Source organism: Hemibagrus wyckioides, linkage group LG06, assembly GCF_019097595.1.
Source record: "Hemibagrus wyckioides isolate EC202008001 linkage group LG06, SWU_Hwy_1.0, whole genome shotgun sequence".
Lineage (NCBI taxonomy): Eukaryota > Metazoa > Chordata > Actinopteri > Siluriformes > Bagridae > Hemibagrus > Hemibagrus wyckioides.
Genome location: NC_080715.1, coordinates 43328804 through 43343181, shown reverse-complemented (window position 1 = coordinate 43343181; position 14378 = coordinate 43328804). Strand labels below are relative to the sequence as shown.

Genomic DNA, 14378 nt, shown 5'->3' with positions numbered 1-14378 from the left:
ACTAAAACCCCGCCCGCTCGCCTCTGATTGGTCCGCGGCGTCCCTCATCCTGCGCTGGGATTGGCTAGAAGTATCCCGCCTGTCTTGGTAGGTTTTATGTATTCGCAAAATAAGACCCTTTAGATAGGTCTCCATCGTGCTTGCCTGACTTTAACTTATCTCACCGTGTGTAAACATAAACAATTAACAAGCTGTCCTGTTCGTTTCTGATAAAATACAATTCCACATTGTATTTGTTTTATTTGCATGAACACAATTCTAAAGGAATAGTTTCTAAACTAACTTATAAACCAATGACAAGATTCCTTTTTTTTCTTTTTTAATAATTTGTATCTGACAACGTTTCGGTACAAAAAAAACAACGTTATTTATTTACTGGTGTACGACTTAAGATACTCATTATTTAGTTCTGTTATGTTTACTGACAACATATTTTGTTTCACGGATCAAATCAGGCGCATAAATATTTAACCTAAATATTTTCCCGTTGCTAGGCGGCTCTGGGTCCTTCAAGTCATCCAATCAGATTAAACCCGGAAGTCAAATCCGTGTAGAATGTTATGTATTAGAGACAAACACTAGAATCAATCTTCTTGTTCGTATTTATTTTATATATTTATTTTTAAATATTATTACACATGAGTGTAGAGTGTGTGGAGTTTATTATTGGTGATGCACGTGCAGAGATCAGGATTATTATTATAATACACACAAATACATACACACACACACACTCATATACACACACATACAGTGTGTTGTGTATCCTGTCCTTGTTTCAGTGTGTGTGTGTGTGTGTGTGCTTATCAGCAACACCATTTACTGTAGTTAATCATTTACACACATCAGCAGGAAAGCAACTAGTTCCTAAACACGATTTACACACAAACCACCACTCCATCTGTCTCTCTCTCCATCTTTCAGTCCCTGTCTCTCTCCTTGTCTGCCTGTCTCTCTCTCTCTCTCTCCATCTCTCACTCCCTGTCTCTCCCTCTTCCTGTCGTTCTCTCTCCCTCTCCCTCTTCCTCTCTCTCTCTCTCTCTCTCTCTCTCTCACACACACACACACTTAGAGTGATTAATCACCCACACTGGCATGTTTTTGGGAGGAAACCCGGAGTTCACTCAGACCCAGACACTGGTGTGTGAGTTTGAGAGTTTCCTGAAAAAGAATGTTTATTTATTTTTATTTGAAAAGTCAGAGCTGTTCCATTCTCTTCACCTCTCGGTGAAAACCCCAAGACATTACACTGAGCTGATACTGGGAACATTACACAAGAATAACATTTAAACCTCACAAATAGAGGAGAGAGTTCGAGACAATATGAAGTGTGTGTGTGTGCTTTTAAATATTTCCTAAATCTTCTCCCATAGTGTGTTCGTCTATCTCTCCAATTTATTTACATTTTTTTTAGTGTGTGTTAGTTCGTATCCATTTTTATACCTTACACATAACATTACGTTTTAACAGTAAAGTGTGTGTGTGTATCAGAGTGGTCTGATGCTGACAGTGAGGTCTCGGCCCAGTGGTGGAGCGATGTATCTCTCCTCTCTCAGCAGACGCAGTAGAAGATCATGAGCATCGTGAGGCCACCGAAACACACGTGTGCTCTGTAACCACAAGGGGACATGACTCTACACACACACACACACACACACACACACACACACACACACACAGGAGAGTGTTCACATTAAAGAAAGAGCTGTCAGAATTTTTATCTGTTTATAGTTACATGTCTCCTCACTTTCTCCTTTTCTCTCAGCTGGTCATTTTACCATAGCAACCACAAAGAAGTGTAAAACTCCTCTGGAAGATGTTCCAGCTTTACCTCTGACTGACACACACACACACACACAGCACTGACACTGGAGACTCCTTACACATACACACACACTGATACACAGCACTGACACTGGAGACTCCTTCCAGCAGCTAAAGGTATGTGTTCGCTCACCTGGTTAGCGCTGGGGAAGAGAACAGGGATGAGTCTGAAGTTCAGACAGCGCTGCTGGATAAACTCATTCTGCAGCTACAACAAACAACAACAATTAATGTTTGGTATTAAAGTAGTTTAAATTCCTCATGCACTTCCTGCTGCTAAAAATGCTAAAATGCTTACACACTGAACGAATGTTAGCATGACATAACTCAGCAGTTAGCATACAGCAGCCTCGCTAGTGCACTACTCTTCTTCATGTTGTACCCTTAAGGTGTGGAAAAAAATAAAAACAAATTGTAGAGAAAATGCTAACACCGGCTATTAGCAAAGTTAGCATGTGTGGTTAACATTTAGAAATGACCAGCAGCACAGATGCTACATGAAAATGCTCAAAAATCAGTCTTTAATGTTTAAAAAAAATGAACTGAACGTTGTCTGTGTGTCATAATAATATCAGCTGCGCTAAGCATGCTAGCACAGCTAACTGCTGAGGAAAGCTAGCCTGTTAGCAAGCAGTTAGCCTGTGTGGCTAGTCTGAGGGAGGAGAAAAGGAATGAGTTTTATATGAAGAAGTACAGTTACAGACACAGTTTCCTTCATATCTTAAACAAAGTCAGTTGAATTTATTATATATACATATACAGAGAGAGATTAGCATGTAGCATTAGCATTTTAAGCTAGCATGTCTATTCAGGACAGGAAGTGTGGTCATGTTAAATCTCGTCACCTGACTGTGGATGTATTTAGTGTGCAGGCCGTGTTGGTCTGAGCCGTCCCCCTCGATGTCCATCTTGTATTTTGGACTGATGACCATGATGATCAGAACCGATTTCTACAACATCAAAGTTAGCAACATAAGACCTGCTAGTTCTCTGTTCCATATAAAACTGTCAGACATGCTAACACAGCTAACACTCTTATGCTAGATAAAACTGTCAGACATGCTAACACAGCTAACAATCTTATGCTAGCTGTCCACTTCAGAGGGCCCAGAGCAAGAGGCGTCAGAGGAAGAGGGGTCATAGAAAGCGGGGCCAGAGGAAGAGGAGTCAGAGGAAGAGGAGTCAGAGGAAGAGGGACCAGAGGAAAAGGGGTCAGAGAAAGCGGGGCCAGAGGAAGAGGGCCAAGAGGAAGAGGGGCCAGAAGAAGAGGAGCAAGAGGAAGAGCGGTCAGAGGAAGAGGGGTCAGAGGAAGAGGGGCCAGTGGAAGAGGGGTCAGAGGAAGAGGGGTTAGAAGAAGAGGGGTCAGAGCAAGAGGGACCAGAGGAAGAGAGCCAAAAGGAAGAGGGTTCAGAGGAAGAGGGCAAAAAGGAAGAGGGGCCAGAGGAAGAGGGGCCAGAGGAAAAGGGGTCAGAGGAAGAGGACCAAAAGGAAGAGGGGCCAGTGGACATGCTAACACAGCTAACACTCTTATGCTAGATAAAACTGTCAGACATGCTAACACAGCTAACACTCTTATGCTAGCTGTCCACTTCAGAGGGCCCAGAGCAAGAGGCGTCAGAGGAAGAGGGGTCATAGAAAGCGGGGCCAGAGGAAGAGGAACCAGAGGAAGAGGGAGCAGAGGAAGAGGAGTCCGAGGAAAAGGGGTCAGAGAAAGCGGGGCCAGAGGAAGAGGGGTCAGAGGAAGAGGGCCAAGAGGAAGAGGGGCCAGAAGAAGAGGAGCAAGAGGAAGAGCGGTCAGAGGAAGAGGGGTCAGAGGAAGAGGGGCCAGTGGAAGAGGGGTCAGAGGAAGAGGGGTCAGAGGAAGAGGGGTCAGAGCAAGAGAACCAAAAGGGCCAAGAGGAAGAGGGGTCAGAGGAAGAGGAGCAAGAGGAACAGTGGTCAGAGGAAGAGGGGCCAGAGGAAAAGGAGTCAGAGGAAGAGGGGCCAGAGGAAGAGGACCAAAAGGAAGAGGGGTCAGAGGAAGAGGGCCAAGAGGAAGAGGGGTCAGAGAAAGAGAGCCAAAAGGAAAAGGGTTCAGAGGAAGAGGGCAAAAAGGAAGAGGGGCCAGAGGAAGAGGGGCCAGAGGAAGAGGGGCCAGAGGAAGAGGGGCCAGAGGAAGAGGGGTCAGAGGAAGAGGGGCCAGAGGAAGAGGGGCCAGATGAAGAAGGGTCAGAGGAAGAGGGATCAGAGGAAGAGGGGACAGAGGAAGAGCGGTCAGAGGAAGAGGGCCAAGAGGAAGGGGGTCAGAAGAAGAGGGGACAGAGGAAGGGGGTCAGAAGAAGAAGGGCCAGAGGAAGAGGGGTCAGAGGAAGAGGACCAAAAGGAAGAGGGGTCAGAGGAAGAGGGGTCAGAGAAAGAGGGGTCAGAGAAAGAAAGCCAAAAGGAAGAGGGTTCAGAGGAAGAGGGGTCACAGGAAGAGGAGCAAGAGAAAGAGGGGCCAGAGGAAGAGGGACCAGAGGAAGAGGGGTCAGATGAACAGTGGAAGAGTGGTCAGAGGAAGAGGGCCAAGAGGAAGATGTGCCAGAGGAAGAGGGGTCAGAGAAAGAGGGCCAAGAGGAAGAGGGGTTAGAGAAAAAGGTGTCATGACTGATTTGAATAAATATATGAATTTGAGGAAGAAGGGCCACGAGGAAGAGGGGTCAGAGGAAGAGGGCCAAAAGGAAGAGCGGTCAGAGGAAGAGGGCCAAGAAGAAGGGGGGTCAGAAGTTCCTCAAGCCATTAGGCTCCTCAACACCCGGGACTGAACTGTTCTACACTCTCACACACACTCTCACTCAGGACTGAACTGTTCTACACTCTCACACACACACACACACACACTCTCACTCAGGACTGAACTGTATATTAACTCTCTGTCTCTCTCACACACAGATACACACACTCTCTCTTGACTGTGTGGACACACACACACACACAATTTATACTGTTCATTACTTACTGCACTACCTCTACCTGTCATCCGCTGCTATAGTTATATTTATGTTTATTCTATTTGCACTACCTCAACTGCTGCTGTGTATTTTTGCACAATATTTTTGCACAATACTTTTTTTTCTACATCATTTCACTTTATCTATTTTATTTCACTTACATTCCAGTACACGTTCTTTTATTTCCTTTCAGCGCTAAGTGTCCTGTGTTCTTTTGTGTTGTCTTTATTGTATTTATTGTCTTTTTTGCACTGTCTTGTCTATGCTCTGTTTGCACCTAGCTGCACACTGTGCACTTTACGTGGCTAAGACAAACTTCTGTCCTAGCTCTGTGGTGTTGTTTGTTGTTTTGTGTTGAACTTGTTGTTGTATGTTTCTGTAGCACCAGGTCCTGGAGAAACGTTGTTTCATTTCACTATGTACTGCACCAGCTGTATGTGGTTGAAATGACAATAAAAGCTTCTTGAATCTTGAATCTTGAAAGAAGAGGGGCCAGAAGAAGAGGGGTTAGAGGAAGAGGGGTCAGAGGAAGAGGGGCCAGAGGAAGAGGGGTTAGAGGAAGGGGGGTCAGAGGAAGAGGGCCAAAAGAAAGAGGAGTCAGAGGAACAGTGGTCAGAGGAAGAGGGCCGAGAAAGAGGGGTTAGAGGAAAAGGTGTCATGACTGATTTGAATAAATATATGAATCTGACCTCAAGTGGTAGCGTCTGGTTGAAATATTTGCTGACTGATGGCGGCACGGCAGTAGCACGCAGCGGCCACTCTGTAACCAAAATGGTGCTTTCTTTTTGTTTTAGCACGAATTTCAAGGTGCATGGACACCAAAGACAGTGGTGTTCATGTATGCGACCGCCAGACGATACTATGGTACAGAAATCATGTAGTCACTAACCTGCATGATGATGTACTCTGCAAACTTTGCGACCTCGGCTTGCTGTGAACACCAGGCCTTCAGTCCTCGGCGTCGCCTGATGCCGGTGGCCAGGAGAGAGAGTGTCGCAAGCGGTGTTCGAGGAAGCGGAAGCACGGAAACAGGGTGGGTGTCCTTGCCAGGCTAACAACAAACCCTAGCCGGCTGGCACTCCCCTCCATCATCTTGTCCAATGTCTGCTCACTGGACAATAAACTGGACTACATCCGACTCCAGAAAACTGCACGGCGTGAATACAGACTGCTGCGTCTTTGTTTTCACGGAGACGTGGGTCAGAGTTCCGGACGCCGCCATTCAGCTAGCCGGGCTAACCGTGTTTCGTGCCGACAGGAATGCAGCTCTGTGCAGTAAGACTCACGGTGGTGGCGTGTGTGTTTACATCAACAAGGAATAGTGTAAGGACTCTGTGCTTGTGTCTAATTATTGCTCATCGCTAGTGGAGTTTGTGACTGTTAGATGCAGACCTTTTTATTTACCCCAGGAATTCACCACCACTTTCATTATCGGAGTGTACATTCCACCCAGCGCTAATGATAAGGAGGCTCTGTGTGAGCTGTATGGAGCTATTAGCGAGCTGCAGAATGCTCACCCCGACGGACTGTTTATCATCGCCGGAGATTTCAATCATGCAAATCTCAGAACAGTGCTCCCTAAATTCCATCAGCATGTGGACTTTGCTACGAGAGGGACGAACACGCTGGATGTTGTTTACGCAAACATTCCCGGCGCATATTGTGTGGAGCCCCGCCCCCACCTTGGCTACTCAGACCACATCTCTGTGATGTTAATTCCAGCATACAGACCACTCGTCAGACGCACTAAACCAGTTCTGAAGCAGGTTAAAACCTGGCCAGCAGGAGCCATCTCTGATCTTCAGGACTGTTTTGAGTGCACTGACTGGGACATGTTCAGGGAGGCTGCAACCATCGGCAACTCTGTTGACTTGGAGGAGTACACGGCATCAGTGACCGGCTACATCGGGAAGTGCATCGATGACGTGACCGTCTCCAAGACCATCACCACACACTCCAACCAGAAGCTGTGGATGACTGCAGAAGTGCGTGCTCTACTGAAGTTGAGAGACTCCGACTTCAGAGCACGGGATAGGGCGGCTTTAAAAACAGCTAGGGCCACACTGTCCCAAGCCATCAGGGAGGTGAAGCGTGCACATGCCCAGAGAATCCATGGCCACTTCCAGAACAGCGGAGACTCCCGGCGCATGTGGCAGGGCATCCAGGCGATCACCAAGTACAGAACATCACCACCTGCCTGTGACAGTGACGCCTCCCTTCCAGATGCGCTGAACGACTTCTACGCTCGGTTTGAGGCACAGAACAACACAACAGCGAGGAAGACCATCCCTCCTCCAAACGACCAGGTGCTCTGTCTCACCACAGCTGATGTGAAGAGAACTCTATGCAGTTAACCCACAGAAGTCTGCTGGACCAGACAACATTCCTGGCAGAATGCACAGAGAGTGCGGAGCAGCTGGCATATGTCTTCACTGACATCTTCAACATCTCACTGAGCAGCTCTATCATCCCAATGTGCCTCAAGACAATGACCATCGTCCCTGTGCCTAAGAAGTCTACGGTTTCCTGCCTCAATGACTACCGTCCCGTCGCACTCACACCAATCGTGATGAAATGCTTCGAGAGGCTCGTCATGAGGCAAATCAAGTCACAGCTACCACCCTCACTGGACCCCTTGCAGTTTGTGAATCGTCCTAACTGCTCCACAGACGACGCCATCACCACAACCCTCCATCTTGCCCTCACACACCTGGACTGTAAGGACTCCTACGTTCGAATGCTGTTCATAGATTTCAGTTCAGCATTCAACACAATCATCCTTCAGTAGCTAATTGAGAAGCTGAGCCTGCTGGGCCTGAACACCTCTCTCTGCAACTGGATCCTGGATTTCCTGACTGGGAGACCTCAGTCAGTCCGGATTGGGAACAGTATCTCCAGCACCACCACACTGAGCACTGGAGCTCCTCAGGGCTGCGTGCTCAGTCCATTACTGTTCACTCTGCTGATTCACGACTGTGCAGCAATGCACAGCTCCAACCACATCGTCAAGTTTGCCAATGAGACGACCGTGGTGGGTCTCATCAGTAAGAAAGATGAGTCAGCTTACAGAGAGGAGGTGCAACATCTAACAGCCTGGTATAAAGTCAATAACCTCTCCCTGAACGTCGACAAGACTAAAGAGATGGTGGTTGACTTCAGGAGAGCACAGAGTGACCATTCTCCGCTGTTCATCGATGGATCCTCGGTGGAGATCATCAAGAAAACCAAATTCCTTGGTGTTCATCTGGCAGAGAACTTCACCAGGTCACTCAACACCAGCTCCATCACCAAGAAAGCCCAGCAGCACCTCTACTTCCTGAGTAGGCTGAGGAAAGCCCATCTCCCTTCCCCCATCCTGACTGTGTTCTACAGAGGGACCATCGAGAGCGTCCTGAGCAGCTGCATCTCTGCCTGGTTTGGGAACTGCACTGTCTCGGATCACAAGACCCTTCAGCGGATTGTGAAGACAGCTGAGAAGATCATCGGAGTCTCTCTTCTCTCTATCACAGACATTTACACCACACACTGCATCTGCAAAGCTAACAGCATTGTGGATGACCCCACACACCCCTCACACACACTCTTACACACCCCACACACCCCTCACACACACTCTTACACACCCCACACACCCCTCACACACACTCTTACACACCCCACACACCCCTCACACACACTCTTCACCCTCCTGCCATCTGGAAAGAGGTACCGGAGCATTCGGGCCTCACAACCAGACTGTGTAACAGTTTCTTTCCTCAAGCCATCAGGCTCCTCAACACCCGGGACTGAACTGTACAGAACTCTCTCTCTCTCTCACACACACACACACACACACACTCAAGGCTGAACTGTACAAAACTCTCTGTCTCTCTTTCTCTCACACTCACACACACACACACAATCTCTACCTGTCATACGATGCTATAGTTATATTTATGTTTATTTCTATTTGCACTACCTCAACTGCTGCTGTTGTATTTTTTTGCACAATATTTTTTACATCATTTCATTTTGTCTTATTTTATTTCACTTATATTCCATTACACGTTCTTTTCTTTCTTTTCGGCGCTAAGTGTCCTGTGTTTTTGTGTTGCCTTTTGTTTGTATTTATTATTTTTGCATTATTTTTATGTGGCTAAGACAAACTTCTGTCCTAGCTCTGTGGTGTTGTTTTTGTGTTTGATCTTTATGTTGTATGTTTCTGTAGCACCAGGTCCTGGAGAAACGTTATTTCATTTCACTATGTACTGCGTCAGCTATATGTGGTTGAAATGACAATAAAGCTTCTTGAATCTTGAATCTTGAATTGAGTATTAGCTTGTTCTAAACTCACTGATACACAAATAAATAAAAAAGGTAAAAGTTATTAAGAAAATAAATAAAAATAGTTTTTAAAACTCCAGAGAGATTTTAATAAAAATAAAGAATGAACTTACGTCTTTTAAGTAGCTGTCCATCCACTTATTCACATTCATCTGCCTCACAGCGTTATCAAAAATATCAATCTACAGAGGGAGAGAGAGAGAGAGAGACCAAGAGAGAGAGAGAGAGACAGAGAGAGAGACCAGGAGAGAGAGACAGAGAGAGATACCAAGAGAGAAAGAGACACAGAGAGAGAGACCAAGAAAGAGACAGAGGCCAGGAGAGAGAGAGAGAGGGAGAGAGAGACAAGGAGAGAGAGAGAGAGAGAGAGAGAGAGTGGTGCTTTAGTTAAAGGATCAGTCCAGTGCTGGTCCAGTAAAGGGTTAAAGGTACAGGTCATTAAACTCACAGCAGGTCTGAACCCTTGATTGATTAAGAAGGTCACGAAGGGAAAGATCTCCTCAGCTACATCCACTGAATATGTGATGAACACGGTGCCTGGAAATAACAAGACTTTAATTATACACATTTACATCAGTGAAGCTAATGCTAATGTTGCTAACAGGTAATGGAGGTCTATGGGCTCCAGTTTAGCATCTTTACAGGGAGGGAATTCTGTTTGGATTTTTCTGGAACGTTCTGAAGTTAAACCAGTTCAGCAGCAGGACTTACGGCAGTCGTCCGGGAGACTGATGGTGCGCCTCACCTCCTGTGCCAGGAAATGGCCTGTCCTAATTGGCTCAGAGGGAAGAACGCACACCTCCGACATCAAATCAGGTGTGTCTCTCACAGGGGTGGTGGCCTGGGGCTTTGCCATGGGAACCACAGGTCTGAGGGGTGCCAGTCTGCAGGGGACCATACAGTGTGTGTTCATACGTGTCTTTTATATAATGTATGTGTGTGTGTGTGTGTTACCTGGCTTGTATCTGCTGCTGGTCTATGTGTGTGTGTGTGTGTGTGTTACTTGGCTTGTATCTGCCACTGGTCTATGTGTGTGTGTGTGTGTTACCTGGCTTGTAATATGCCGCTGGTCTATGTGTGTGTGTGTGTGTGTGTGAGTGTGTGTGTTACTTGGCTTGTAATATGCCGTTGGTCTATGTGTGTGTGTGTGTGTGTGTGTGTGTGTTACCTGGCTTGTATGTTCCGCTGGTCTATGTGTGGTGTTAGCATGTGTGCAGGTGGAGGCAGACATCTGGGACATTTAGGATCTACAGCATAGAGAGCTACACACACACACACACACACACACAGACACACACATTATATAAATGACATGTATGACCACACTCTGTATGGTCAGTGTACACACCCCGAGTCTGAACAGAAATCATGTTTAATATTGAGGAGAGAGTAATAAAATGGGTGTGTCACATAATTTGCATTTTGATGAATATCCATAGATTATGATAAGAAGCATAGCTGGACGTACGTGAGCATGCGGGTCCAGGCTGAGCGATTCGGGGCTGACTCTCTGCCACATCGGAGCGGAGAGGAAGAGGCTGCTCCAGACTCTCCTCATCCTCACTTGGGACATTCCAGCGACACTTTACTCCGTAACCTGCTTCAGAGAACATGGCCGAGTCGTTCTCGTGCAGCTCGAGGGAAAGCCGGGCCGCACCAGATGGTGGACACTGGACACGCACGCGCGCCTCAGCTAGTTCTGGAAGTGCAGCCCTGTTGAGCTTTGACCCCGATTCAAAACCTCGGTATTCGAGCTCTGGTCTGTCATTAAGCTTGACGTTATTGCTGGGGGGTGTGATGTCATCAACATGCACCGAACACTTCTGACACACCGGCCAGGCCAAGTTCAGCGATGATGATGTCATCAACTCGTCCATCTCGACCGGGAGGCTGAGATGAGGACAGGACGCTTCTGAAAGAGAAAGAAGTCATGGAAAAGAGTACTTTTTGCAGAACCCCTTGAGCTTTTCTACATTTTGTCATGCTTTGCTGCAATTACAGCTGCCAGCCTTTTGGGGGATATGTCTCTTCCAGCTGTGCACATCTGGAGAGTGAAATTTATGCCCATTTTTCTTTGAGCCCAAACTCAGTCAGATTGGATGGAGAGCGTCTGTGAACAGCAATTCTCAATTCTTGCCACAGATTCTCAGTTGGATATAGGACTGGACTTTGACTGGTCCATTCTAACACATGACTATGCTTTGATCTGAACCGTTCCATTGTAGCTCTAGCTGTATGTTTAGGATCTTTGTCCTGCTGGAAGGTGATCCTTCGCCCTAGTCTCAAGTCTTTTACAGACTCTAACAGGTTTTCTTCTAAGAACGCCCTGTATTTGGCTCCGTCCATCTTCCCATCAACTCTGACCAGCTTCCCTGTCCCTACTGAAGAAAAGCCCCCCCACAGCATGATACTGCCTGGTGAGGACGGTGTGTGTTCAGCGTGATGTGCAGTGTTAGTTCTCCATCGCACATAGTGTTTAGGATTTAGGCCAAAATGAGGTCTCAATTTGGTTTCATCTGACCAGAGCACCTTCTTCCACATGTTTGCTGTGTCCCTCGCATGGCTTATTGCAAACTGGATTTCTTATGGCTTTCTTTCAACAATGGCTTTCTTCTTGCCTCTCTTCCATGAAGGCCAGATTTGTGGAGTGCACCACTAATAGTTGTCCAGTGAACAGATTTTCCCACCTGAAATGTGGATCTCTGCAGCTCCTCCATGAGTTACCATGGGCCTCTTGGCTCTCCTTGCCCGGCCGGTCAGTTTAGGTGGACGCCCATGTCTTGGTAGGTTTGTGCCATATTTTCTGATGATGGATTGAACAGTGCTCTGTGAGATGTTCAAAGCTTGGAATATTTTTTTCCCCCTTCTTAAACGTCTCCACAACTTTATCCCTGACCTGTCTGCTGTGTTCCTCGGGGCTTCATGATGCTGTTTGCTCACTAATGTTCTTCAACAAACCTCTGAGGGCAGAACAGAACAGCTGTATTTATACTGAGATTACACACACACTCTCTGTTTACTAATCTGGTGACTTCTGAAGGAAAGGGGATCCACTGGATTTTAGTTAGGGGGCGCCAGAGTAAAGAAGGCTGAATACAAACGCCACACTTTTCAGAAATTTATTTTGAAGCCCATTTATCATTTTCCTTCCACTTTAGAATAACATGCCACTTTGTGTTGGTCAATTATTATATATATATATAACCTCCTACAACCTAACCCCAAATAGCAAGAAGAAATCTAAAATGCAAGCCAAACCAAAGCTCGGGTTGTGTGTGTGTGTGTGTGTGCGTGTACGAAGATAAAAAATAAAGAAGATAAAATCAGACGCTATGGTACCTGAACACGATGCCATCATCCGGAGGATTATTCTCTTACGATCAAACTGCAACAAAAACCATTAAAAAAGACCACACAATAATTATTAATTATTACAAAAAAGGCAGGAATAATAATAATAATAATAATAATAATAAACAGAAGAAGATTGTGTGTGTATACTATTTTGTTTTTATTTCTAATGGTGTCCTTTTTGGTATATTTCTCCTTTACTTTTTGATCCCTTTATTTTTGTAAACATTAGTATTAAAACCTCTGTATTTGTTTACGTCGTTATTACAATGTAGTTAACAACTCCTAATAAAGTGCTGATAACCATAAACATCGGTTTTGGGCATCGCGAATGCTCTCTCTCTCTCTCTCTCTCTCTCTCTCTCTCTCACACACACACACACACACACACACACACACACACACACTTTGTGACACTTAACAGCTGTAGACTTTCATAACTTACTAGCAACATTAGCATTGTTAGCTAAACAAGATTCAGTTTTTTTCTGTGGGTGTGGACATTTTATTTTATTTTTAGTTATTTATTTTTAGCCAGATTTATACTTTAAATAATTTACAGTTTGAAAATATTCCACACAGAAAACGTTATTCGGATATTTATGATCAATTGTCATTAAAATGTCAAATACAGTGTTGACAAAACGCCTCTGAACTACGCTTCTGGTTGCTCGCGCGCGCGCGCGCCTGTGTTCACCGTAAACCGAGCTTTTACCCCGCTTTAAACACACACACACATACACACTGTCCCCAAACCCCATACACTCAATTCAATTCAATTCAATTCACACATTCAAGTTGAGAAATAGTTCAGTAAACAGAAGAAAGCTCGCTCGCGCACACTTACCTGTCTCAGGTGTGTGTGTAAGTGTCACCTGTACGACGCACGCGGAAGTGCTTCCTGCTTTCGGTTCTTACAGGAAATGTGCGTTAAGAATGCAAATCAGGGAAAATCCCTACCACTATGCTGAGTAGAGAGAGAGAGAGAGAGAGAGAGAGAGAGAGAGAGAGAGAGAGAGAGAGAGAGAGAGAGAGAGAGAGAGAGAGAGAGAGAGAGAGAGAGAGGACTTTGACGCAGAGTTACGTCACTACGTCACCTGGTTGCTAGGTATATCAACAATACATAACAAACACCGCAACCTGGTGGCTGTTTAGAGAAACACATCATCATCATCATTATTATTATTATTATTATTATTATTATTATTATTATTATTATTATTACAGATACAAATAGGGTACAGAAAATAGTTTTTTTGTGTTTGTGTGAAATTGGATTTGTTTTGGATTGTTTTTTGTTTTATTTTATTTTATTGAATAAATGAAGTGTTTGTACTTTTGGGGGTGGAGCTAAAGTGTATTGCATTGCATGTACATAAACCAGCGGCACATACAAGCCAGGTAACACACACACACACACTCACACACACACACACATAGACCAGCAGCACATACAAGCCAGGTAACACACACATACACACACAGACCAGTGGCACATACAAGCCCGGTAACACCAGAGGTGGACAAAGTACACAACTTCCTTACTTGAGTGAGAGCACAGATACTCCTGGTCAAACATTACTCCATTACAAATAAAAGTTGTAAAGACAGATTGATGATTAATGAAGTAAAAGATTAATGAAGTAAAAGTACAGAAGTAGTTGTTTCCAAGTACTTAAATATCAAAAGTAAATGTCAATGCATTGTTTTATTATTGCTGCATTGTTGTATGTAATACTTTCTGTACCTTTTGTAGCAACCTAGTGAATATACTGAGCAGTGTGTAGTATCTGTGGAATTGAGACTTTTTAGAATGTTACAAAACCTATAGACATTAAACAACTGAATTGAGAAAAAAAACAAGTATAATCATTGTCATGTTTTATTTATCACTCCTACCACCCCCAACAA

At 45.2% G+C, this 14378-nt stretch overlaps 1 protein-coding gene across 2 annotated transcripts; it reads right to left on the bottom strand.

Moving 5' to 3' along the window:
* Positions 1-1064: 1064 nt before the first annotated feature.
* Positions 1065-13476, bottom strand: traf3ip2a (TRAF3 interacting protein 2a). Of its 2 annotated transcripts, none has more exons than XM_058391942.1 (10): positions 13315-13476; positions 12456-12501; positions 10585-11028; positions 10285-10378; positions 9828-10000; positions 9565-9653; positions 9230-9298; positions 2670-2774; positions 1958-2026; positions 1065-1634 (listed from the first exon to the last, which is right to left on the bottom strand). In XM_058391942.1, the coding sequence occupies exons 2-10, from the start codon at positions 12472-12474 to the stop codon at positions 1488-1490; spliced, it is 1209 nt and encodes a 402-aa protein (XP_058247925.1). In that variant the 5' UTR covers positions 12475-12501; positions 13315-13476; the 3' UTR covers positions 1065-1487. The 2 variants fall into 2 exon arrangements, with proteins under 2 accessions (XP_058247925.1, XP_058247924.1); XM_058391941.1 differs by having other exon boundaries at positions 1958-2032; positions 13315-13475.
* Between the last annotated feature and the right edge of the window lie 902 nt (positions 13477-14378).